The 26,145-nt window shown below is 41.3% G+C and overlaps 1 protein-coding gene across 1 annotated transcript in view; it reads left to right on the top strand.

Moving 5' to 3' along the window:
• The first annotated feature begins 10,649 nt into the window (after positions 1-10,649).
• LOC146796880 (extracellular calcium-sensing receptor-like) overlaps positions 10,650-26,145 on the top strand; it is a 115,125-nt gene continuing 99,629 nt past the window's right edge. Inside the window, exon 1 of the mRNA XM_085631414.1 lies at positions 10,650-10,849. Within this exon, the coding sequence (XP_085487540.1) occupies positions 10,650-10,849 (200 nt within the window). The remainder of the gene's footprint in view (positions 10,850-26,145) is intronic.

The raw sequence follows: 26,145 nt of genomic DNA, 5'->3' as shown, positions 1-26,145 counted from the left end.
TCCAAATGATCTCTTCGTTCACTTGATCCAAGTGAATCCTTCTTTCACTCAGTTTGGATACTTGTCATTCTTCACCTCAATTTCTTCAACATCAAATTGTATCAGATCTCCAACGTCGGAATCCTCAGTACTCGACTCTTCTCCAATGTCAGTCAAGAGTACTTTCAGAATTTCACCAGTATTTTCCTCAACCACTTTTCTCAAGACCACTTCCGGATTATCTCGAGTCACTGTTTCTTCTTGTCCTTCTTCAGACAGTGTCACATAAGACCATTCCGGTGATCTGTACTTTTGGTTGGGTCCTTTAACTCTTCTTATTTCTACTGGTTCTTTTGATTTCTTTGATTCTTTTTCTTCAGCTCTCGAAGTTTGGCTTGATACTTCATTCACTTGTTCAGCTTTTGATGAATTCGCTCTTATTACTCTGTATCTCACCCTTTTCACTCGGTTGTTAGGCCAACGATCTCCTTTCACAACCCTTTTCGGCCTCAATTCTTTAACACTCTTCTCTCCAATCGAAGTTCTCTTTCTCAGAACTCGACCTTCTGTTTGTTCATCTTCATCATCTGTTTCAAGTGCCTCTTGTTTCCGTTTCCCAGTAGCTTTTCTTTTCTCTACAGATTTTTTCACCACTGTTTGAGACTTCCCTACTTCTGTCCCTCCTCGGGTCTCCGACACGCAATCTTCTTGCTGTCTACTTGTCCCTTCACCTAGCTCCTCATCAATGTTCCCTACACCTCCTCGGGGGTCTTCCGCAATCTGTCCCTCTCTATCTTCTTCTGACCCTGTTTCTTCAAGAATAATCTCAAGTGGTTCTTCAATCTCCTCCTCTTCTGATTCAGGAGTAGTCTCTGTGTGATTTCTCTTTTCTTTTCTTTTTTCTCCACTGCTACTCGAAACTTCAGGCTCCGTAACAGAATTTGATTTTCCCTCTGATACTCGCAGTGAATCTCTTGAAGCTCTCTCTGCTTCTTTTCTCACTGATTCCGTATCTTCAGGATCTTCACCATCACTGGAATCTGACTCTTCATAATACTCTTCACCAGTTCCCTCTCTCGGGCTTGGAACTCTCAGAGTATGACTTGCATGTACCCAGTGCTTCACTCCAGCACACTTTACTGCAGTCGTTGTAGTCAGAATAACTTGTCTTGGCCTTCCCCACCTTGGAATCAAGCAATTTCTTCTTCTGTGCACCTTAATCCTCACCCAGTCACCTGGACTCAGATCATGGGCTTGCTTCTTCTCAAGTGTGGTAGCTTCTTCTCCAATCTGGTGAAACACAGAATGAACTGCGTCAGCCAGGCCTTTACAGTAATCCAAAATCATGTCATCAGTTATTGACACCAACTTATTCACAGGCACGAATGCATGGCGCATAGCATGTCCCATGATTATTTCATACGGGCTCAAACCAGTAGTTCTATCTGGAGTAGATCTCATTGTCATCAGGACAAGAGGTAACACATCTGGCCATTTCATGCCAGTGGCTAAACACATCTTTCCAATTCTATTCTTGATTGTGCCATTAATCTGCTCAACCACACCAGAAGCCTCTGGTCGGTATGCACAATGTAACTTCTGCTGTATTTTCAATGCTTCACAAATTAAACCAATGAGTTCATTTTGAAAGTGTCTACCTCTGTCAGACTCAACTGTAACTGGAAACCCGTACCTAGGAATCAATTCCCTCAACAGTAATTTTGCCACTGTTAATCCATCATTTCTTCTAGTCGGGTAAGCTTCCACCCACCTTGAAAACAAACAGACTACCACTAGAACATACCTCAGTCTGTTCACTTGGGGCATCTCAATGAAATCAATTTGCATTCTTGTAAAAGGACCTCCTTCTCTGCCAATTGTCCCTAGACTCACCACTGTCTTTTTCCCTGTGTTAAATTGCTGACAAATTAAACACCTTTGACAGATGCTCTCCGCAATTGTCCTAAACTTTGCATTGTACCAGGTTTGTTTAAAGGACCTTACCATCGCGTCCCTCCCCAGATGTCCCTGGCCATGATACATCCTTGCCATTGACGACAAAATTGAGTTTGGCATTACTGGTCTGCCATCTCTGTAGACCCAAACATGGTCTGTTTCCCTTGGAGCACATCCTGCCTTAACCCAATCTTGTTTCTCTTCCTCTCCTGCCTCATCTTGTAAGTGCTTTACTTCATCCCACGTTTCTAGGACATTAGTAAACATCACAGAAAGGAAAGACATTTCTTCCATCCTATCCCTGTTAATTGATTGGTTTGTTTTGGCGCAATACTGCGCCACATCGTTGGCATACCTGTTACCAACAGTGATAAAATCGTCCCCTGAACCATGTGCGGCACATTTTACAACCGCTAACTCCTTAGGCAGCTGTATCGCCTCAAGCAATTTTCCAATCAACTCAGCATTCTTTATCGGAGTTCCACCCGATGTCAAGAAACCTCTTTGTAGCCACAGTTGGCCAAAGTCATGCACCACTCCAAATCCATATTGACTATCAGTCAACACAGTTGTTCTCAAATCTTTCCCAATCTCACAAGCTTTTGTCAATGCCACTAATTCAGCAACTTGCGCAGATTTCACTCCTTTCAATGGTGATGCTTCCATAACCTCTGAAACTTTGCACACTGCATATGCTGCACATAACACACCATTATCATTTCTCAGGCATGATCCATCCACAAACTACACATGGTCATTCTCAGGTAAGGGAAGATCCCTTATGTCTGGTCTCGGTTTTGTACAGTACTCAAGCACATCCAAACAATCATGATCATCTTCCATCTTTATACCCACATTTTCAATATCCGGCAAGAGTGTCGCTGGATTCACATTCACACATCTCTCAAGAGTCACATTTGATGCTCCCAGAATCACTTTTTCGTACTTAGTCAGCCGACTATGTGACATATGCTGAGTTCTGCTTCTTGTCAAAAGAATTGCCACATTGTGAGGTACGAATACCCTTAGAGGATACCCCATTATGATCCCCTCACTCTGTTCCAGGCTTCTGCATGTCGCAGCTACAGCTTTCAGACAACCTGGTAACCCCACGGCTACAGTGTCAAGTGTCGATGAAAAGTATGCAATAGGCCTTCTCAATTGCCCATGTTTCTGGATTAACACTGAAAGTGCACATCCATTTCTCTCACTGCAGTACAATTCAAATTCTTTTTCGTAGTCAGGCATACCCAAAGCTGGGGCCTCACACATTTTAGTTTTGAGCTCTTCAAATGCTGCCAATTGTTCTGCATCCAGATCTAACGGATCTGTCATTTCACTTTTTGTCAATTTAATCAATGGCTTTGCTATCAGGGAAAAATTAATTATCCACTGACGACAATATCCCACCATACCCAGGAACATTCTCACTTCTCTCTGGGTTTTCGGAGCTTTCATTTCTCTGATTATTCTGATCCTGTCAGTAGTCACTTTTCTCAGACCTTTTTCAATATTATGTCCAAGATAATGCACTTCTTTCTTGCAAAATTGCAATTTGGCTGGAGATACCTTTAACCCTCCATCTGCCAGATGATTCAGTAAAGCTATGGTATCCACTTCACAAGCTTCACGTGTCTTTGATGCCACAAGTAGGTCATCAATATATTGTACTAGCACTGAGCTCTCAGGCATGATCAGACTTTCCAACGATTTTTTCAATAACTGATTGAATATCGAAGGACTCTCCGTATACCCCTGTGGGATACGACACCATGCTAAAATACGCTGGCCAAACCTAAATGCAAAAATCGGCTGGCTGTCATGATGCAATGGAATTGAAAAGAACGCATGACACAAATCAATCACTGTATACCACTCAGCATCATGTGGAATTTGATACAGAATCACTGATGGATTTGGCACAATGGGACAACATGCCACCACAATTTGATTAACTTTTCTCAGGTCTTGTACAATCCTAAATTTGCCATTGGGCTTTTTCAGTCCCATTATTGGTGAATTACACGGACTACTCAGTAGTTCTCTCAGAACTCCCTGCTGAATCATTTTCTCAATTATAGGAGTTATCCCTTCAATTATTTCTGGTGTCATTTTGTACTGAGGAATGTTAGGATATGTAATTCCCTCTTTCACTGCAATTTTCACTGGATCTACATTATTCATCAATCCCACATCCTCTACTGTAAAATCCCAAACTGCTCTTTTCACTGTGTCTCTCAGCACTTGAGGCAAATCCTCCGGATTAAACACTGGAAATGCACCAATTAACTCATTTTCTCTATTTTCTAGAGTCATTCGGTAGAAAACATCATCATCTGGTGTCTCAAAAGCTATTCCATCTGGTGTACAAAAAATTGTGCAATTCATTTTACACAATAAGTCCCTACCTAACAAGTTCACTGGACTCGTGTCACAGACAATAAATCTATGCATGTCTGAAAATTTCCCTATCTGTACCCTTACTGGTTCAGTAAGACGTGTTCTGATTTGTGTATTGGCTACACCAACTACTTGGATTACTTCATCCGAGAGAGGAAGATTTCTAACATCTGTTGACCTGACAGTTGATCTTGTCGCACCTGTGTCTACCAAAAAAGTAACACCCTCCTCATTTATTTTCCCATCCACAAATGGTCCTGCCTGGTCTATTTCTAGAGTTGCACCAAGTATGCACTCTTCTTCCTCTCCTCGGCACCGTCAATAATCACCCTCAGACTCACTCCCTTCACTTTTTAACAAGTACTGCTGTACTTTGTTAGTACGTCTCGGTTTGTTTACCTGCTCATCATTGAAGAATCCTGAGTCCTGATTGTACTTTTGTACCCCTCTATTCTGCGGTAAGGGCGGTTTTGGCTCTTGACTCTGCTGTCTCACAACTTTCTGCTGTTGTTGCTGCTGGTTATTCCCATCATTCTGCACCTGTTGATTTAAGGATTTACCCTCATTTAATGGTGGATTAGGACATTCAGATCTCCAATGTCCCAGCTGGCCACAGTTGTGACAAGGGAACTTCTTTTTGGCTTCCTCAAGACTTCCCCTTCCTTTTCCTGCAAATCTCGGTCTATTTCCTCCATTATTTCCTGCATTATTTGCCTGTTCCACCAACTGTGCTTCCTGTCTTTCCGCAACTTTCACTTGTGCCCACATTGCTTTCTCTTTCAGCTTTCTTTGTTTTGCTTCAATTTCATCACTAAAGTATTTTGCATGTCTCAGAATCTCATCTACTTTTTTACTCTGCCAATCCACTGTGTGTTCACGAATTCTCTCACCAATTTCAGGTCTAAGACCATATACAAATCTGTATACAAAATGACTCAAATCTTTGTCACCCAGGTGTTCATCTCCACTGAATTGTTTAAAAGCCAGTATCAGCCTTTCGTAAAAAGCATGAACTGATTCTTTTGCTTCCTGTTGTGTTCGATCTATTTTAACCCAGTCTGTCTCTTTTGGAGGAACTTTACTCTTCAGGTATACCATCACCTGATCATACTTCCTCATCACTTCTGGATCTGGTGCCCCTGTTCTTGAATCTCTTGGATATTCCTCAGTAGGCGAACTCACAACTATTTTACACTCAGTCCACAAGTCTGCTGGAACAATTATATCAAACAGACTATTCAGGTCAACCCACAGCACTTTTGACAATTTCACAAACCTATCTACCTGCCTATACCACTCGACGGGCTTTTCTCTCAATCGAGGGAAATCATTCGTAAATGATAAAATATCCTGTCTGGTCCATGGAACATGTACATATCCTCCTCCAGGTATTTCTCTCATGGGATAATTCTCCACCGGTTTCTCTTTTTCTCTCACTGGAAATGCTGAATAAGTTGTTCTATCCTCAGATTCCTCTCTTTTCTTATACCACCTATCCTTCCACTTTTCAACATCACCCCATCTTCGCAATAATGCCACCATTTCTTTAATCTGTCCTGTTCTACCAGAAGTATTCAAATTCTCAATGTCTTTCTCAGTGAAATCCATCCTGTACGTTTTCTGCAAAGCCTTTACTCTATCAATATCAACTCCTTGCTCATTTGCTATTGCTCTTAGTCTATCATGTGTATTTCTTGCTCTCCATGTTATGCTCTTGCACATGAACATTAGCTCACCATCATGATGACTCTTCAGGATTTCTGTTGGAACTGTTCCTGTCACAAGCTCTTCTAATTCTATACGTAACTTAACCACATCAATAACTTGTGAATCCTTGTCCTTTTTCTGAAGAACCTTCATCCAATCATTCAAATCATCAACTGTTATTTCAGCAGTTTTTCTCACTGGAACCACTTTTTTCTGTGGTTCTAAAATCGGCATCCCTGAACAACTAGGTTCACTAACATCCAATAGTTCACTACATGTGTCATGTCTGGTTTGTCTCAGGTCACTTCTCCCTGTTCTTTTATCTGAATCTCCTGAAGGACCAACTGAATTTGTCGATTCATTTGCAATATATGGAATTACCAGTCCTTTTTCACCTGCTCTTTGTTTATCAAACACAGGCATAACTGGACCTATAGTTACAGGCACCGTAACAGCTTCCAGATTCTTCGTTAACTCCCTAATTTTCTCAGTCAGTTCTGTTGTCGTCTTTGCTAATTTTCTAGCATTTTCCTCACTACCTCGATTCTCTCTCTCCCTGAAAGAACTACTACCTCTTGATTCAGGTGTCATTTTTTCTTTCTCAACTGTATCTCTTATCGGAGAAACAACTGGTGTACTCTCATCTGGTTCTGGTCTATATGGAGGTGGTCTCTTGTAAATCATGTCATTTAAGACCTCATCCTCATACTCTCCATATCTTCTCATATCTGACTCAGAAACTCTTTCTGTCGAAGGAGCAGAAGCTTCAACTGTTCTCATTGGATATAATCCCTCTGTCATACCAGCATCTCGCCATCTTTTCATTCGATCATGATGTGTTTCACGATCATGTCTCCTCCCAAACATGTACCTGTAATACCCTCCAGACCTTTGCTTTTCTCGGTCATGAACTTCCTCTTCCCATTCCACTAAAGCCTCGAACTGCGTAGGTCTCGGCTTCGGGTCTAAGCATAACATCTTTTCCCGTAAATTTCTCAACACGGCCAAATTAAATGAACCATGTTCTGGAAATGCTAGAACACCATCTTCTTTAGTATACTTAACCCAATTCTGCAACCATATACAGGTATGTAATCCATATTTCGCAGCCATGAAGGATGCAGGTGTTTTCGCTGGAGGTAACAACTCACCCTCTCTCGTTTTAACCTCTTTATCCTTGCTAAACCACTTTTTAACTTTTCCAAAAAAGGTTTTCTTCTTTTTCTCCTCTTGATAATACATTTTAGCGCTTACTAAACTCTCTACTCTCTCCGTATTATAAATATACAATACAAGTTTCTCAACCAATAGCAGCGCGACTCACACTAACGCACCAATCCTGGAGCGTCTACGTCACTAATCAGCTCTTCCAATCCCTGCGCGACTCACACTAACGCACCAATCCTAGCGCGAACCCTATTCTGATTCACTATCCAATCAGTGCGCGGACCTTCTGACGTCAACAGTCACTGCAGTCTCTGTCTCCTGTCTCTGTCACTCGTCTACCCCTCCTTTACAAAAACTCTCAGTAGACTTCGTGTGTCAAAATTTCTACAAAATCTATTAGTTACAACATAAAAACATCTCCATTGTCTGCTTCGCTAACCACAGAATAGTAAAAGAGAGTCTATTTCTCAAGAATCAACAACTTTCATACATCGCATAACTGTTTCCTCTAGGACTTATCCAACGAGTCTTACAGTCAATAAATGTATATGCATTCACGCACATTCACACGAGAAAAATATAGTACATGCACACAGAATCCTGCTTCTCGAGAACAGCACAATCTGTCCCTGTACAGAATTATAACTCAACAACTAAGCAGCTTACCTCTGCCCAGTTCCTCAAACAAGCTCAGAGAATACCTATTACTCCTCCCGCGATAAGCTTTAACGGCAATCCTTACGGATCCCTGGGACTTAAGACCAGAGTTTCACAGATAACCTTCACTATCATACACACTCCTTATATACCAGAAATATCTAATAGTAACATATGACGATGTCACTGATTCCGAACCCAGACAATGTGAACGCGCAACTTCAATTGTCACACGTAATTCCTTACAATCCCGTCTTTCCCGAGAGCAGCATATACACCTTCCTCTGCTCTACTACGGAACTGCTACCAGCTTCCAAATTCCAGAAGCACTACATATAACTCAACATTACGACTCCAACATTTAATATTAGTACATATACCAACAACATCAAAATAAATCAATAATCAATAAGCCAATATACAAGCAATCTTATCTTATCAGATCACGACAACCATCTACAACCATCCTCTGCTACCAGAGAAATTGATAGAGATCAGGGTACCTTAAATAAACCCACTACAGGGATCAGGGTACCTAAAATAAACCCACTACCACGGATAGAGTAATTTCACAGTTACACGCACATACATTCATCATACGCTAGGGCCCATTTCACTAACATACGCTCAAATACTCTACCAGCATAAGACCTGTGGGAAGAAAACCCTGCATCTATATCTAGGACGATAGGACCTAATTATAGTGGTTATCCTTAATCATACTCTATACAATCTATACAACAATAATCAAAATGTACTCAATAATTGACAAGAAAGAATATTCAACACCATGTTTAAAAGTTATATTGCTTTATCTAAAATTAGTCAATGTAAAATCAATCAGAATAAATCATTTCTCATAGTTACCTATTCTAACTAAGTGTCAGAACGGGTCAGGACCAGTCTCTCGGTAAAGTCTGTCAAGACAGAGTCCTCAGCATCGAACCTCAGCAACGCGCGAAGGTGGCCAAAAGAGTGGGGAGAGCCCTCCCTAAACTAACAATTTTTATAGTGAAAAATACAATAGAAACACACATAAAGTTGGCTGAATAAACTGTATCACTGAGCAGAACGAGAAGGAAGAAATGTAACATTGCTACATCTGTAAATCTCCGCTCAGGAAAAGTCACAAGACGTGAACTACGGAACAGGAACCAAGAAAATAAAACATGTAACACATTTAATCCGGTTTCTCCTCGGCCATCGAGCCACAGTTCAGAGTTTCCCTCTAAGGCTCCTTTGTCTTTCGAGATGGCCAAGGACACTTTCACTTTTCTTGGAGAACACCCAAAGCTGCTGCCGTCCTCATGGAAAATTTCATAGAAGGACCATGGTCAGTTGTCTTCGACCTTTTTCCAGCAGGGGTCTCTCTTGTCACGTCTTTCACATATTCACCCGAGGCCAGGCTCTCAAAATTAGCCATCATGGATTAGGCCTCCATAGGCCACAATAAACCATCTCAATTAAAAGAAATAAAAACAACGTTACTACAGCATAATGATTAAACAGTGTTAACCCCACTAATACCCTTATGTGTACGCATTTATCTAGCTTTGCGACATAAAAAGCATTAATTCAGACAGCGTTTTGTGCTTAAAATAAATAGCACACAGCAACATTTAAACATGAAAACTTGCACGTTATTGTAAATACAAGAACAGCACAAATAAGCTAACCCTCATGTAACTTTCTCTTGTGTTAGGACAAACAGGTTGATTAGTAAAACACACTTGCACAAGACAAATAATTAATTGTTAAATATTAATAAATTAATAAAACGCATAGACATGCCAGAGCTTCAAAAGCCCCAGAATTTTCTAAAAGAAAACTCTGCTCCAGCACTACCTACCACTCTTTCTATCCGAGGGTTAATGCCCCGGAGAAAGGCAGCAAACCTCTTTGGTTTTCATGTGCTGCCTCATCAGATCACAGCGGAGTAATTTGGACACACAGTGTAGTGTCTCTGCTCCCGCTCGGAGCTTCGTGGCTCACCTACCCGCTCCGCTGCATCAGGATTTACTCCGCTGTGATCTGATGAGGCAGCACATTTGTCAGTTAAACTACCATTCTGTGGACACTGATGAATCCTGCACACAACACAATGCTTATAAGAAGCTTTCAAAGTGCCCTTGGATGTCTGGTCCATGGAACAAGGCTCATACCACTTGATTACTAACCCAAGGGTACTTAGCCAATGCTTTACACGGGCTAGCCAGGGAAGTGTAACTGCCTTACCTTGAGATAAGATTTCTAGTAGACAAGCCCTCATTCCTTGTAACGAATTATTTGCTCTGCTGTCCAGGCCTATGAGGTCATTGAATGTTGGGGTGTCATTGAATTGCTTTGTCAGTGGTTGCAGAGTGGGGGTTTACCAGAGTAGAAGCGGCACTGGGGAGCCCTTCCGGTGAGTAGCTTGTAAACATCCTTGTACAGCGTATCTACATAGCAACATCAACCAGCTACCATACTGCTGACTACTAAGTAGGTATCTTCACTTTTGGCACCTGGTGTATGTTAATTTGTGTCATAGTAATAATGGATTGCCACTACTAGGCTGTTGGGTGTGGTTTACTGAGTGATGTCTTTTATGTCTTTTATGTCAGGTTTGAGAACAGTAACCAATAGCCATGAGCATGTTCTTAGACCTAAGCAACTATCTTACCCTCACAAACTGCCCACCATTTTGTTTTTCTAGCTTGAAGATCATCTCTAGGTAGAAGGCCCAGTGTGGTTCCCAAGAAGTTCCAAACATGGAAATGCCAATAATATGCATGATAATTGTAATGGTCTTATGGGCAACTGCATCCATTGCTGGATCTGATGGCCGATCACACAATTGTGAACTCTCACTACCGAACGTGGAGATGTATACCAAGGAAGGGGATGTCTTATTTGGCATTGTGGCTTCTGTTCATGAAGAAACAGTTTACCCTCCCATCAACTCTTTGTTCACAGAGCCCCCTTCTCCCAGGCACTGTGAAAGGTAACTAGATTGCCTTTGTTACCATAATTATTTCTACATTAATAAATTGAATCCATTTACAGCGTTTATGTGTTATAATGGGTATTTGGCACAATTTGGGTGAAATGTAGTCCTATGGCAGTGAGTTATTATTGGGTAATGTAAGTATGACATGCTTTACATATTGCCCTGAATTCAAAGAGTGCACTGTACTGCTTTGCTCATGGACAAAAGCATGGGGCAATGCTTTTCTTGAATGCTTATTGATGTTCCCACCCTAGCAACGACTTTATTGTTGTTAAGTAGGCAGCTTGAATTTGCAGCACATGTTCCCATACAAGGTAGTGCGTAATTTGAGCTGGTGGTAACTGGGAGGGCCTACTGACACTCATTTCTGGGGACTGGTACTTATTTTTCTACATCGGATATATCCCAAGAGCAGGAGAGGGAAAATGCACTAAGCGGAAAGAAAGACAAAGACAAAAAAGTCACAAAGAAATTAGAACTTGTAAGAGTGAGATAAAGTGGCAGGGAGTGTCTGGTAGAGGATTATATAAGCATGAGGTAGATTCCAGAGTACATAGCCTCAACGCACTGGTGCCGGCCATGGGCTTCTGAGCAGAGCGTAAGGTACTGAAACTTATTTTTCTACAAATTAAGCACTGTTGTGAAGTAAGAGGAATACTCCTGTGAAAAAAGAATATCTAAGTCTTGTATGAGCAGCATAAATTTTTATAGTAAAACTATTCACAAAATTGTAAAATTGTTGCATAATGTTATGTCACGTGTCATCATTAAAATAGCTCTATTAGCTACCAACGTTTGTCTCTTTAATTAGGGGGAGCAGCTTTTGATCTTGTTGCACTCATGTAGAAACCAGCTATGTGGGTGGAAGCATTCCTTTAGTGGTTGAACAGCTGGTGACCTTGGGCTGACTGGTTGTGAGTACTTGTCAGAGCATTGTATGGAGTAACAATTGCCAGTAGGAAATTGCCAGCTGCGCTCCAGGAAGTAGTGCCTTGGGCAGCGAGTGCAGAATTGTGAGAGTGGGATCAGTAATCACTAGAGAGGTAGTGCCTCAGTGAATGTACAGGACTAAAGCTGACTGTCTGACAAAAGAAAGTTGATGGAAGACTCATACACAGCTAGGGAAGTGGGCGGTGGGTGTGTGCTATAGCACTCCGTGCCAACAAAGCAACAAGCCTATTACCCTTTGGCCCTGCAGATACAGAACAGCCTGATTGCCACTTCAGCTCCTGAAGAAGGTTGAGCAGTTACAATTTTGATTTTATAGGTGATAATGTTAGCAAATGCTGTGACCGTGACAATGGTCCCTAAATGTTGGGGCATGTGATGCATAGGCACAACACATAATTTTACATATTGTGAGTTGTGTGTGAGATGGAACATGGCCTAACAAAGTATCTTCACAAAAAACTGTCTTGTTTTATGATTTATATATACATATAATCTATCATTCTTTTGCTCACTACACCAACCCAAATGGATCCAGTCATATACTAACCAGTCTTGACCCTGTTCCTCAGGCTAGATTGAATCAAGTGGCACAGTGAGCATGGGACCCACATCTGGGCTTACCCATCCCACTTAGAGTGAAAAGTGCTGTGGCAATAAATTGAAGGATGGGTTACTGATTGAATCAAACATTCAGCCCCAGTCAAGAGGTCTGGGTTAAATCCATCATTCTTTTGCTCACTACGCCACTCTTGTTTGGACCCAGCCATGTGCAAATGAGCCTTGACCCTGTTCCTTATGGGAACAGTCCAGCCTGAACTGCCAAGCCAGGTCCTCCCCGGACCAGAAACAAGCATCCTAGGACCGATTTTATGGTAACACCCCGTATCAGCCAGCCTAGCTTTAATCTGGTGGCTTATCGAGCACTGGACCCACGTCTGGGCATACCCTTCCCACTTAGAATGAGAAATGCAAAAACAACTGGGGTGGCATAGTGAACAAAACAACAATGGATTTAACAGAGATGTCTTGACTAGGGGTGATTAATTCAGCATTCGGTCCATCATTTGTTGCCGATGCACTCTTCGCCCCAAGTGGGATGGGTATGCCCAGACGAGGGTCTCTTGCTCAATGTGCCACTGGATTTAAAACTGGCTAAGAAATATAGTTTTAAAGAGTATCATTCTTTAAAATGATATTTCTGCATCACAATATTTTGTCCAAACACCCCATGTGGCAGAGGCTCTGCCAGAACTGGCACAACATGGTATCACCTAGTTAGGTGAGTTTTAGAGCAAAGTCAACCATACACCATACACTTAAGGTAATTGCCACAAGACATATACATTGTCACTAAAATAATGAACAGCCACCCTGGCTTGTCTCTGCATATTTTATGCTGTCCTACCATGGGAAATGATAAACAAAAGACTCATGAGCCTTTTAACTTTTTATCAATGTCATTGTATGTATGGTGTTGTGTAATGTCATGACGTGTACAGTCCAGACAATAATGTATATCACATTTTGCAATTCTGTGGGTTTCTGAACAGTTCTCATGACTAAATTGTCCACATATAATACACTCCCTTCTCGTGACTAACACTAGTGTCACCTACCCCAAAGTTAGCACTAAAAAAACATGCATCATAAAATTTCAAGAGTGTGTTCTTACTTTATTTATATCCATAGTTATGACATTTACAGTATGTTTAATATGCTAGTTTTCAAAAATGTAAAATGTGAAAATATGTCATAGACTGTGGAGTTAAATTGGCCAACAACTTTGTATCTGTCATTGCATGTGGTATCATTGCCCATGTTGCTGAACCTCACAGTTCTATGCCATTTAACATACAAGGATACTATGCCACTTCCACAGTAACAACCAAAACACCTAATTGTGTATCACTCACTCCGGCATCATACCACATTGTTAAGGTACAGGTATTTCAACTCAATTGTACATGTGCGTCTTCTACCAATAACATATCCGAAAATGTGTATGTTCACATTGGCAGTCACTCAATGCCACTGGTAACAACACTATTACCAACCTATCACATTGTGTCAGGAAATGCATTGCAGGATAAGTGCCATTTCTCACCTGTCAGACAGGTATGTATGTTGCCCCAAGGCCTCCATAACACAGTATAAACTGTAGGCTTGATTTACAAAGGCGGCTTACACTTTTGAGCAATTTGCACTTTTGAGGCAAGTTTACTATTTTTTGCTTATTAACAAAATCCAAGTGTGAGTTACTTGTAAAGAAGGTGAAAACAGTAGTAAGTCCAGCACCCAATATGGCTAACTACTGATACTGCAACACCTTTGCATAGAAAATAAGGGAGATAGGAAATTAAACTAAAATCCCTTAGGAAATAATGCTGTTATAGTAAAATATTTAAAATAGTTAAACATATAAATAAATATAATTTGATGTTAAACTATAGAAGAAAGAACACATTTATTAGTTAATTATAAATACAAATTTTAATATCATGGGGCATAATAACGATGTTGGATGGACTTGCTTCCACCCAACACCATAGCGGTCTTGAACCCTTAGCAGTCTGAAACCACTGGACCATGTGTCGGTGGTTCTGACCTCACAATTTGGATGCAACCACCGGTAGGATGATAGCGTGGCAGGCCACACGGTGCAGGGATGTTTAGGGGGGCACCAATGATGTACCCAGGCCCCATAACAGAGGGCCACGGGGGAAGGGGTTCCTGCTAGCGGCCCCCAAAGTCACTTTCCGAAAGCCTTTTCATGGCTGGTGGACTGCCATGAAAGGGTAAGTGTAGAGTGCCATCCTCATCCCGACGGCTGAGCCGAGCCTAACTCTGCCATCATTAGGGGATTATGATGCCTTCCGACTAACCAACAGGCTCCTTGAGCCCACAAGCACCATGCCGGATTCCTCCCCCAGGTTTCACCCAACCGCCGTCATTCTAAGCCAACGATGGTGGGCAGAAAGCTGGTTGGATGCTTTCCACCCAACATTGTAATTAGGCCCCATGTTTTGAATTTATTGTAGCAATAAACGTACTCAAATGTGTACAAGTAATCAAAAGTTAAAGATAACTTACATTTTTGAGCAATTTACACTTGCGTACATTTAAAACTATTTGCTTATTCACAAAATGCGAGTGCAACTTACTACTAAAAACAATTAGTAAGTACAACACCATACATGGACAACTACTCATACTGGAACACCTTTCAATAGAAATTAATGGAGGTAAAAATAAAAACCAATAGGAAATAATGTTACATTTAATTACATTATTTAAAATAGTTAAGAATATGAATGCATGTAATTTATTGTTAAAAAATATTGAAACAGTGCATATTTATTCAACTCATTTTCAAATGAAATGGCATTTATATGTTAATAAGTAGGCATGTAAAACACTATAGAAAAAAAACATATTCTATTAATTGGTTTGTAATAAATGGGAACTGCCATTTTCATTAAATGGTTTAGGTGATATGATTTCTAGTTGGTGGTATTCAATTAAATCACTTTTCTATGAAATCACATAAAACTGCTTTAAAGCTCTGACTGTTGCAATTTGAGCCCAGTATCCCGATTGAGAAGTGACTCCTTAAACAGTTTTAACAACATATGAAAGAGTGGTGAAGGTTTTCTGGCAAAAAGTGAACAAGTACAGAATAGCACCAGCAGTCAAAACTATGTCCCCTCACATACACAAGGTACAGTGAAGGAGATGTAGTGTCCATCCCACTGAGCCAAGGACAATCATTCTTAAAAGGAGTAACATTCAACACACTCATAGCAACCTCAGGTGGTGGTGAGAGTAGCTAGAATTCTCATTATAATAGCTATAACAAGGGAAACTGAAGCAGTGAGTGGCTCAAGTTGGACCTTATAAACAAAATATGGTTCTCGAGAACAGTAGCTGTGATGGATGGAGGAGCCACATGGAAAACATACAGACGCGGTATCTGATACCACACTATTGACTTTGCTGTAGGACAATATGCAATTAAGCCTGGCACACACAATCTCCCAGTGTGTCAAAGGTCTAGGGCTGCCCTAGGACTGACTTACTAAGGAAGACAGGCAATGGCCAAGACTAAACTGAGTGTGAAACGCATCCCCGCCCAAAAAAACTATGCCAGCCAACCTCACATGTTGTCAATCAAAGAAGGTTAGTGAGCAAGCCTGACCCTTCCTATAGGCATTTTGGGCTAGTTCTCCAATAAAAATAATTGCAAAATTTTGGGCAATGTTAAAAATATGATTTCAGTAATATAGTTGCAGAAAATATTGTTTTTTATTTATCTTTATGTGTGTTAGTTTATATGTGAATTTTATAGGTTTATTATTGTTTTAATAATTGCTAATATTTCTAAATATAGTTTATAATGTTAAGTGATTTTAAAATATTTAATTTAATTATAATAGTAATTTATAATATCGTAGTGGGTGCTAGGCTTGTAGGTGTGTAGTGTGGGAATTTATTGAAGTATAATCATTATTTATTAATTCATTACTAATTACTAATTATGACCGCTCCTTCTGTGTTGCCATCCCTCCCTTCAAGTCCAACTACCAACCACTGGCCATGGGGGTTCCGCAAGGGTCCTCGCTGAGTCCCACGTTGTTTAATCTTTACGTGAGACCGCTGGCGGATGTCGCTAGGCAGTGGGGCCTTACTTTGGTCTCATATGCTGACGACACTCAGCTGGCGGTTACTCTCAGTGGGGATGCGGAGATTGAGGCCCCCAGGTTTCAGTCCGGACTGAAGGCGGTGGCTAGTTGGCTGACAGGCAACTGCCTTCAGCTAAACGCCACTAAAACAGAGGTGATGGTCGTCGGGAAGGGAGTGGAGCTGTGGGGTGACCACTGGTGGCCCTCAGAGTTGGGACCTACTCCGATCCCGGTATCGGAAGTGAAAAATCTGGGGGTATGGCTGGATGCGGGCCTCTCCTTTGTAGGCCATACTAAAAGAACCGCGGCCTGTTGTTTTGGTCTCCTGAGGGGCTTGAGACCTGTTCTCAAGTTCTTTGACGCCCCGACCAGGCAGCTGGTGATCCAGGCTACCATCATCTCCCGCCTGGATTACGCCAGCTCTCTCCTGGCCGGGGCTAACCAGGCTGAACTAACCCGCTTACAACGGGTTCAGAATGCTGCGGCGAGGGCGATCGTTGGCTTGCCCAGATTCTGCTCAGTTACAGGTGTCCTTCGCTCCCTACACTGGCTTCCGGTTAGGAAGCGCATCCTCTTCAAGGTATTGTGCCTTGCTTTTAAAATCTTGCGTGGTACAGGCCCGGAAATCCTGTCGAGTTGTCTGTCTTTCTATGTCCCTGCCCGTAGCCTTCGCTCTCAGGGTCTGGCCCTCGCGGTGGTTCCCAGATTTAGGCTTAGCCGCATGGGAGGCCGCTCGTTTAGGGTAATGGCTGCGTCAGCATGGAACTCCTTGCCTGTTGAAATCCGCGTGCTGGAGGACCTTCTGACCTTTCGGAGGGCTATAAAAACCTTCTTGTTTTAGCTGTCTTTTTGTATCTGTTTTTAGCCTGTGGTTGTGTTACGTGCTACCTTGTCTCTGCGCCAGGACGCTCCTTGGCTGGAGTATCTGTGCGCACAATAAATAGTCGTAACATAACATAACATAACATAATTGATTATTAGTTATAAACATTAAGTAATAGTCATAATTATTTGCTAGATACAGTTTGCTGGGTTTGTAAGGGCATAGGGTGGGATGTTAATTAAGTAATAATTGATTAGCCATTTATTAATAAATATTTAATTGATTCTTAATTCTGTTATATTTTTGAAGTGACTTGTTAGGTGCGGGTTGGAGGGTTTGTAGGGTTATAGGCCGGGAAGTGAATTGTTAATTAAGAAATTCTAAATAAATATATACATATTAAATAATTAATACTCAATTGATTAATTAACTAAAAATGAATTATTCAAATGTATTAAATAATATTTAATTAGTTAATACTTTTTTTATTGTGTTACATGTATTTATTTTAGTTATATTGTAAGTGGGAGCTCTTAGGTTTGTGGGGGTAAAATATTGGCCAATTTATTTTACATTGATAGTTAATTCTTAAATTGATTAATCATTTTGTTAATTGGTTTTTGATATATATAATTTTGGGAGGTTAATTAATAAAGCTTATATTAAGAGTTTTTTTTTACATTAGTTGGGTTACGTTTTACATATGATATGTGTTTGAAGTAAAGTGCTTTTCCTATTGTTGTCGGGACTGGAGTGGATACAGTATATTTTACCCCTCTGAAGTCCAATGCTTTCCTGACTGTTGCAGAGACTGGAGTGGGAATAGTATGTTAACCTTCTGGAGTCCAAAGCTTTCCTTACTGTTGGACAGACTGAATTTTATGGTCATCACAATTAAGACAACATACTGAAAAATTGATCCATGACTTAGTAATAACATATATTACACACGTTCCAGGGAAAAGAATCGGCAATTAGGAAAAAAAGGATGCAATAAGGGTTTGTGCAAATAATTGCCCTAGACATGGAGTCTCGCTATAGAAGAAGATGCGCTTCCCAAGATGACCGGCTAGAGCAATATTATAAAATGAGCATAAGAGAAGTATTTAAAAGAGATTCTGTTTATAGAGAGTTCACTGTTAAACAATTTATTAAAATAATGTAGGAAAGCAATTAGAGAAGTGGCTTGTCGAGACCAAGAATGGAGGTAAACCTTGGTCATGCCCTCTCTAGATAAGGGGAAACTGAGAGGCTCTGGACCTAACAGGGAAATAATGGGCAAGGTAAAAAAAATAAAAAATATAACCCTGTGGATAAGGAAACCTGGATTGAGTGTATCTTTGATTTAAACGTGAATTTGATTCATTACATTGATGGCTGTCTGCTTGCTTATTTTAGCACCCTATATAAAACAGACCTTGATATCACCTACGAAGCCAATGGGACAGTCTCAGCCCAAAATTTCAGAATTTGAAATCTAGCTTCCATAATCAAATGGAAAAGCGATCTCACAATCCCAACCATGTGCTGAGCAAAATCCATGCCTGAAATACCAAGAGACGTGCATCAGAGAAGGAAAAGTCCTACGAAAACTAGAGGAACAATGGCCCTTTTATATCATTGGAATTCACCATAGAAACATAATCATGAAAACCCTTTGATACATCAGGCCCATTGTCACTGCTGCAGAACATGTACACACAGTCATTCCATCTGAAACTGACTGTTCAAATTCATCAAGAATGAAAACCTGAGGTTCATAAGGAAGAATCTGCAATTAGGTGCTAGCACCAGAACCCACTCTGGCAGAGACCACCTGCTGGGTCCAATCAGGTCCAGTTGCAACTGGTCAGCAGGTTATTCCAGGAAAAAGGCCTCTTGGAGAGTCTTGTCTTCAGGCAGCCACCAATGAGGCCATATATAAGGCAAGCCATTGGACCCTTGGAAGCAGGTCCAGCCCCTGAAATGTCCACACAGGTCAAAGACAGCAGGTCCAGTCTCATTGTAATTCTTCCACACATTCGGAAAGTGTTCTGGAGGGGATTGGGTGCCACTTGTTTAGGATTCACTATCCAGCGGGAAGGGGTGACTACTGGATTTTATTAACTATTGGGCTCAAGGTTTCAATGGGCTACCCCTTCCTTGCCTTACTGCAGGCTATCGCACAATGCATTAGTCTAATTGAAATCCTGCATGGCATAACCCTTCTGTCTTTAGATCTGTCTTGTGTTGCAGTCAGGGGTGTGCCTAAGGAAATTAATTGTTCTCTCCATCTTAGTGATACCAAACTGTTTCTGGGATTAGCTGCCCCCTCAAAATGGGCTGCACTTAGCTGGCTCTGGGAATAAAATGATTCTCTTCTTCAGGTCTCACGTTACACTTAACTATGAATGGACAGATCTCACCCTCGTCCCTTGTAAGTTAATGAGAATCCAGGGCCCTCCTCAACTGCCCTTCCTGAGATGATAGGAATCACATATCTCACACCCAGGTCTTCTGGCCATGAGTTCTAAACAGTTTGTCTCTGTTCTCTAAAGCAGCTTGCCCATGTTATTAAGTGGGACATGCTGACAGACGGCAGCTGCTTGCAGACTAATGCTAATTAGCCAATGGAACTTCAGGTAGGTACAGCTTAACGTCTTAAAAGTTACATTGAATGCATATTTGTCAGCTTTGGCATGGAATTGGATTTTAAATAAATATTAAAAAGTGTGGTGATGTGTTTCATAATCCCTGTAGATTCTCCCAAATCAATGATACCAAAAACAGAATTTTTATTGCATTTTAATTTTAATCACAAGATCAGTAACAGCCTTTTTCGGTGAAAATAACTTTGGCTTTTAGTCATTGTAGGAACATACTAATATGAAAAAAGATAAAGGTCTTCCTTTAAATACATGTCTCACTAACTTATGGGCTATAAGGCTCCTTGGGATTGGCTTATTTAATATTTCAAAATAGGGTTCCTTCCTGACATTTGACAGGTTTGCCTGTAGGTTTAAAAGTTACAGCAGTCAGGCTACATATGTAGGCCTGAAGACAAGTTTTCTTGCTAATCTAGTAGATGACACATTCGGTTTTTGTTTGACCTGACATCCTTATAGGTGGACTTAACGCAAACCTTTTGCCTACATCCCTCCTGTTTCCTAAATATGTTTTTGTTGGCTTTAGGACTCTGTGCACTTTACAACTGGTAGCCAGTGCTAAAGTGCTTGCACTCCCTTAAACATGGTCACATTGGCCTACACCCAAGAGGAATATTTTATTTACTTATAATTCAACTGTTATATATTACTACCTGCACCTAGGGGCAGTAAATTAAATGCTACAATTGGGCCTGCAGCACTCATTGTGCCATTGACTATAGTAGTCCTTTGTCTCAGGCCTGCTATTGCAGCCTGTAGTTCAGTTTTAAACTGCCATTTCTACCTGGCAAAACAAACCTTTTGCCTGGCCTAAACCTTCCCTTTTAATTAATATGAGTCACCCCTAAGGTAAGTCTTTAGTAATCATAGGGCAGGCTGCATTGTATTTAAAAAGTGGGACATAAGGTTTTAAGTTGTACATATCCTGGTAGTGAAAAGCTCCTTAATGTGTTTCGACTACAGTAAGGTCCATTAGACCAATTGGATAACATTGGTTTACCTTATTAAATTTGATAAGTGATACGTGTGGATTGGGAGAAGTTAGACAGGTCATGTTACACTCAAATGAATTGTAATTTGAAATCCTCTTTAATGGTAAAGTCTGATTTCAAGTCACAGTTCTAAAAAGGAACTTTTAGAAAGTTGCATTTTCTTATCCTAATCACTTGGTGCCTGCAGCCATTTTTGTTGGTCAATGCTGTTGGGGTTTGTGTATTCTTGAAAGATTGTGAGACAAAAGGATTGGTGTAGTACAAATGGGCAATCCTGCCAGTATGGGTGGGGGCAGAACTGTTCCTTGCTCCACTTCCACTTCAAAGGGCTTATCTCCAGAGCACACCGAGGAACCTGACCCTAGCCGTTTGTCACCTCAGACTTCTTGGAGCCTTGGCAGGGAAATTGAAGAAATTTCCAGAACCAGATGTTGGGGTAGGGTAGGGAATCCCCTTCATCAAAGGCTGATATAAATATTGTACATTCAAGGAACCTCTTTAGTATACTCCTGGACCTATGGCCATTATAGAAGAAGGACTGCCATGTTCCCCAGAGGACTACCCTGATGCTACCAAAGGCTGAACTGCTGCTAGGGGCTAGCCCTGCTCTCTGAAAGGACTTCTGGACCTGCTCTATTCATTCTAGGCTGACCTGAGTGACTTCAAGGGCCAGTTGGCTGGATTCCTGTTCTTTGCCATGGGGATGCAGCAAGCTCCAGAGCCCCCCTCCAACTATCCAGATGATTTGTTGCAACTGGACCTGCTGGAACTCTCCTGGCCTCTACTGGAGTGAGTTTTTAATCCACCGGAGGTGCCTCCTTAGGTCTTAGATAATTAGCTGGCATCCGAAGAGCTCCTCGTTTGAAAAAAAGGAGAAATCCTGAAGATTTGGTCTGCAAATGGGCCTGTTGTCATCGAGACTCCATTGCCGCTGACAACTGCCAATGTGAAGCTCCAGTGAACCCAACTCTTTGTGCTACAGCAACCGTCAGCGATGTCTGTCACTGTGAGACCTGCACTTCGTGCTACAGCAATGACAGCCCAGGATGACTGCCAAAGCGGCGAAGCTCCAACAGCAGTTGACTGGCCATCCAGATGACTTGCCTGCTCTTTATGGCCTCCTCCACCTTGAACTGGACACTTCGCGCTGGACTTTGGGAAGATAATTTTTTCAGCAGGATTAACCTGGTCCCTGTATCTGACCGGTGCTGCATCATGGTCATCCTGAACTTGTCGCTTTCCACCAGTCTAGCATGAGGAGATGACCAAGAGATTGGCTCTGTGTGCTTTTAGGTGCTATACTTACCTACAATTTTAAAATTCAATATCTGCAGAAGTACTGATTGGATTTCTGTCATTTTGGTCACATTTTATTTGTTAAATGTTGCTCTATATTTCTGTTTGGGGGATATTCTGGACAACGCTCTGCTCACCGAGATTGGAAGGTTTATGACACCTTCCTATTTTGCCTTGTTTGCTTTCTGGGCAGCCCTGCAGTTCATATGAACTTTGTTGGTAAATCACTGTTGGCTCCATAAGGCCCTTTGAGGTACTGAATGTTATTTACATGCCTCTGTGACTGATAGTGAATGTTCTTTCTTTAAGACGTTTATTACCATGGATTTGAATTGCTGAGCATTATATGGTTTAGGACATTTTCCATTACATTGAGGGATGCTACATACCAGTGTCCTCTTTGATTTCTGTAAGGCACTTGCGACCCCATGACAAATAGGGTACACTTTCTATGTTTGTGCCACGGCACACCTTAAACCAGTTGCGGCGGGCTCAAATAGGGAAAGTGATCCTGTCAGGGCAGAAGCAAACTCATTATGCCCTGGGGGTAGCACATTCAAGAGAAATACAAAGGTCTGCTTTAAAGCTGCTCCGTGTTTTACAGTGCAGGTGGCAACCCGCATGAACTTTCAAGAGGGGAGAGAGATCCCCTTGCAGGTAGGTGCAGTGAGTGATTGCACCCGCATTCAAGAGAGGAGGTCTGGGGGTCCATGGGACCATTTTTCTCCCCTACAGTTCGCTGCCTTCAGAAGGCACATTAAAAGCGTGCCACCTTTTTATGGCACATTTTCAGTTTGCCTTCTGAAGGCATGTTTTAGTCAACGATTCAAATTATATGGTGGAGTCATGTATCCAGCAGTACAATATTTTCTCTATGTATTTCAGTGCCTGCTTTCTTTCCTTGCCTGATCCTGAGGTAAGTACTGGAGGCCCGTGTTCTCCTTCTCCGACTCCAGCCTTCCTTTTTCCTCACAACACACACTATACTACAGCTATCAGCGCTAATCCATGAGGTTCATATTGCCAGGGCGCCAATGCTGTGAGCTGGCTGAATATTTTCATTGGTTCCTGCATCAAGCAAAAGATTAGTGTCTGACAGGCCTGGAGCAAAACCAGCCCAGGATAACCTTACGGCTAGTACACCTTATGATTGAGTTAGGTTTTCTATTTGCTTAACAAATCTAGTCTGAATTCCTTAACAATTTGGACTTTGTGTAATATATATCAAAAGGAGTATCAAGTCGGTGACTCTATGCAATGAAGAATTTTCCCCATTTTGCCTTTGAAGTACACACTATTAATCTTTTTTCATTAGAAACAAGTGACAATTGTACTGTACATTTAGTTTCATCATCTTCCACACCACTCATGATCATCAATACATCATTTGTAGGTAATGCAGGATACCACTGAAGTCATCACTGATGATACCATTTCAAGAAACAGAGACTGCTCAAAGGCACTCAAACAACTGGGCACACCTCTATAGACATAACAACATCAAACATGCCATCTGTCTTATAAAGGGAAGGTTGAACTGTCAGCACCACAATGTTTGTTCTCGATTATATGCCTGAAAAATGTGGTCCTGTTATAGCCTTCTATGCTGTTTTCCATATACATCTGTAATAAAATACCTGAGGAGAATGAGGATGGTTTTGAGAGTAGACATGATGATGAAGATCCAAAGAAGCTGAGATAGCACCAGGATGGCAATGCCACTAGGTGCAATATATATTTAATTCCTTTTAATATTAGAGATACTAAAATGATACAACACATGTAGTATAACAAAAGCACGTAGTGCAGGCAATTCTTTATTAAACTGTATTTATTGTGATCTATCCTCAAGACCAATGACTTCATGAAAATTGATTCAGGGGCGATGCTTGCTCTTAACATCATCCTCTAGCACAGGTCACATAATAACCAGTGCAAAAAATTAAAATAGAACATTCAAGTAAAATGTCTGGAACTGCAGCAACACAATAGTTTGGAAACAGGCCATCAGATATCCCTTCTTCCTAGGGTACAGGCTCACATGGACACCCTTGAAGCTGTGCCATACAGGCTGATCTCTGCTAATGGTGAATGTGGTGCATGGAGCAGAGAAGAGCGCCACGCCGCAACGGGCATCAATTGTATCACTTGTGACAGTCTTATCTTCTACCTCTCTAGGAACTTTCCCTGGGTGTCTAATGCTGAGCCAGTGCATACATGCCTTTGCACCATCTGATGATTCAGGATCTGTATAGAAGCACACATGTTTTAAGATGATTGCACTTTTGTCCCTTGTGTCACCGTGTTGACTGGTTGGTCTAACATGTGCTTCAGATTCTCTTTCAAGCTGTACCAGGACTGCAAGACCAGCTTTCAGACTGCAGAGCACAGACAGTAAAGTGAGCAGCAAACACTTTCTCTGTGCTTGTGTATGTGTTTGCCAAGATATTGGTGATATCTTGGCAAACACATACACAAACACAAAGAAAGTGTTTGCTGCTCACTTTACTGTCTGTGCTCACCAGTCTGAAAGCCAGTACTGCATTGAAACAGCTAGTTGATGGACTTCATCATGGAAGAACTAACGTATCAAAAAAAGTGATGGATTGAATGCTTAAATTAATCTCTGTGACTCATAATTACTCGGTTGCATCCCACTCCATCGTTATTTTGCATACCGGGTCACCTCAATTTAGACCCAGCAATATGCAGATCAGTCTTGCCCCTGGTCCAATTAGAACAGTCTGAACCAAATAGCGAAGCCAGGTTCTCCCTGAACCAGAACACAAGCAACACACGGCTGGTTTCACTCGAATTATGCACTCATCAGACAGGTACCACTTAGTTCCAGTGACGCAGTCTGCACAGGGTCGACATCTGGGCATACATGTCCCACTTAGTGCGATGCATTAAAGTAAACAAAAAAGTGACGGATGGAATGTTTCACTTAATCTTCACAACTGGTAATTACGCATCCCAATCTATTCTTATTTTTCATACTATGTTACCGCAGTTTGAATACAGCTATTTACAAATCAATCTTGACCCTGCTCCAATCAGAACAGTCAGCCCAAAATGCCAAGCCAGGTCCTCCCTGAATAGAACACAAGCAACCCATGACGGATTTCACCCTAGATTCACCCTAGTTATGGACTCATTAGTTGTGCATAGCTTGGTTCTAGTGACACAGTGTGCACAAATCCCAGGTCTGGGCATTCCCGTCCTTCTGAGGGTGACACACTAAAGTATTTGGGCATATTACAGCGTGGTAAAACCAAAGGATAATCCCCTCCCTGAATCTGTCTCTCTGTCACTCTTTGTCAGTGTCTTAATTTTACGGGTCTCAGAGCATGGGTAGGATGATAGCTCGTTGCTATTGATAGAGATCAGGGTATCTAAAATATGCCCACTACCACGGATAGAGTAATCACACAGTTACACGCACATATATTCATCATACGCTAGGGCCCATTTCACTAACATACGCTCAAATACTCTACCAGCAATAATCCTGTGGAAAGAAAAACACCTAAACACCCTGCATCAATATCAGGTCGATCAGATCTGGTTTAGTGACTGTCCTAATCAATAACATAATCTACACAACATATACAATAATGATCAAAAATATAAACCCAATAATTGACAAGAAAGAAAATTCAACACCATGTTTAAAATTATATTGCTTTATCTAAAATTAGTCAAAGTAAAATCAATCAGAATAAATCATTTCTCATAGTTACCTATTCTAACTAAGTGTCAGAACGGGTCAGGACAAGTCTCTCGGTAAAGTCTTTCAAGACGAAGTCCTCAGCACGATCCTCAACAACGCAATCTCCCGCAGCAAAGGTAAAATGGCAAGTGGCAAAGCCCTCCCTAGGCTAACAATTTTTATAGTAAAAAT

This window comes from Triturus cristatus, chromosome 10 (assembly GCF_964204655.1).
Source record: "Triturus cristatus chromosome 10, aTriCri1.1, whole genome shotgun sequence".
In the NCBI taxonomy this organism is placed as follows: domain Eukaryota; kingdom Metazoa; phylum Chordata; class Amphibia; order Caudata; family Salamandridae; genus Triturus; species Triturus cristatus.
Note: the sequence above shows the minus strand (reverse complement) of the source record. Positions and strands in the feature narration are given on the sequence as shown.